The sequence below is a fragment of the Sphaeroforma arctica genome (genome assembly GCF_001186125.1).
Source record: "Sphaeroforma arctica JP610 unplaced genomic scaffold supercont1.7463, whole genome shotgun sequence".
NCBI classification, from domain to species: Eukaryota; class Ichthyosporea; order Ichthyophonida; genus Sphaeroforma; species Sphaeroforma arctica.
Genome location: NW_014033095.1, coordinates 1 through 1,422, shown reverse-complemented (window position 1 = coordinate 1,422; position 1,422 = coordinate 1). Strand labels below are relative to the sequence as shown.

General features: G+C 37.8%; 2 protein-coding genes across 2 annotated transcripts; one reads left to right on the top strand and one right to left on the bottom strand.

The window, feature by feature from the left end:
- Positions 1-173: 173 nt before the first annotated feature.
- SARC_16149 (hypothetical protein) lies at positions 174-632 on the bottom strand (the record flags this gene model as incomplete). Its single annotated transcript, XM_014289742.1, has 1 exon — positions 174-632. A coding segment is annotated over exon 1 (367 nt), but the record flags the coding sequence as incomplete, so codon positions are not given.
- Positions 633-1,031: 399 nt separating this feature from the next.
- Positions 1,032-1,236, top strand: SARC_16147 (hypothetical protein; the record flags this gene model as incomplete). The annotated part of the gene is made up of 1 exon (XM_014289741.1): positions 1,032-1,236. A coding segment is annotated over exon 1 (143 nt), but the record flags the coding sequence as incomplete, so codon positions are not given.
- Positions 1,237-1,422: the final 186 nt, after the last annotated feature.

The window sequence follows — 1,422 nt, the reverse complement described above, 5'->3', positions numbered from 1 at the left end:
GTATATATATGTATGTATATATACATATTATATAGATATAGATATAGATATAAATATAGATATAGATATATATATAGATATAAATATATATATATATATATGTATGTATATATATACATTTATAAATATATGTTTATATATATGTAATGCATAATACGTCTATCATACTACACCACCCACCTCCTGGGGCATCTCATCGCCCTCGTCGTCCTCATCGCCTGAGTCTGACCCCATCATATCCATCAGTTCATCTATATTTGATTTCAAGTCCTTAATATCCGTTTCTGTGTACTTAGCGCCTTTTCCTTTAGACGCCTTTGCACGTTTATTGCCTTGTTTGGCATTCTTGTCCACATTCACCATAGCTGTTTGATTGCCACCTTTGCCCTTCTTATTATTGGTGTTACTATGCTTGTTGACATTGCTGCTGTCTTTAGATTTGGTAACCTTCTTTGCATTTTGTTTCCTCTGTACTTTCACACTGTCACCGTTAGAAGCTTTGATGCGCTTGACAGCTTTACCTGATTGCTTCTTCGCCATAGTGGTGATTAGAGAAGCCTACGAAATAATATATACAAATACACAGAACGAACCCTGGATGTACAGACGTAGGACAACTGCCGTAGGTATAGCGCTTGGTTATACAGAGATATATAGTACAGGTGTATAAGAGCTGCCGCAGATACAACACTTGGGTATCCAGATACAGGCAGTTTAAGTATCTATATAAACACTTTAACAACGCTTTAACAGTCTATACGGTCTCATAATTAGTTATAATCAATACAGTAATATTTAAATATATGATATTACAAATACCGGTCAAACACATGGCGGTGGTAAAAACGTATTGGTATGAGATTTTAATTACGTTTATTGGACTGGCTGATCAGAAAGAGGGGCGAAAAGGCCAGAGAAATGGAATACGGTTTTCACAAACGTACTCTCAGTCGGCTTATCAATACACGTGAACGCCGTCCATAACTGTATATATATGTGTGATAAATGCTATAGTATAAGCGTATGGTATATCATAGTATTCATGCACCCCACATTCAAGACAGATCATTAGTGTTATAGATATATAGATAATATGCCGAAAGTACGAGGAGATAAGAAGACGCGCACGCACGGTGCGGTTGCGCAACAGGGCATCACATTCAACAAAGACTTCGGTCAACATATTCTGAAGAATCCATTGATTGTACAGGGCATTGTCGATAAGAGTGGGCTGAGGTGAGTTTCTACTAACATTTTATTACACCCTACAAGCAAATGGAGAAATGCCGGGTAAAAGTTGTGTTGTGTAAGCCATGAGAAGCGCACGTGGATTGATATACAACAGCCCACACAAACGCACAAACATACACACACACACTCACTAGCACACACACACTCACACACACACACACACACACATAT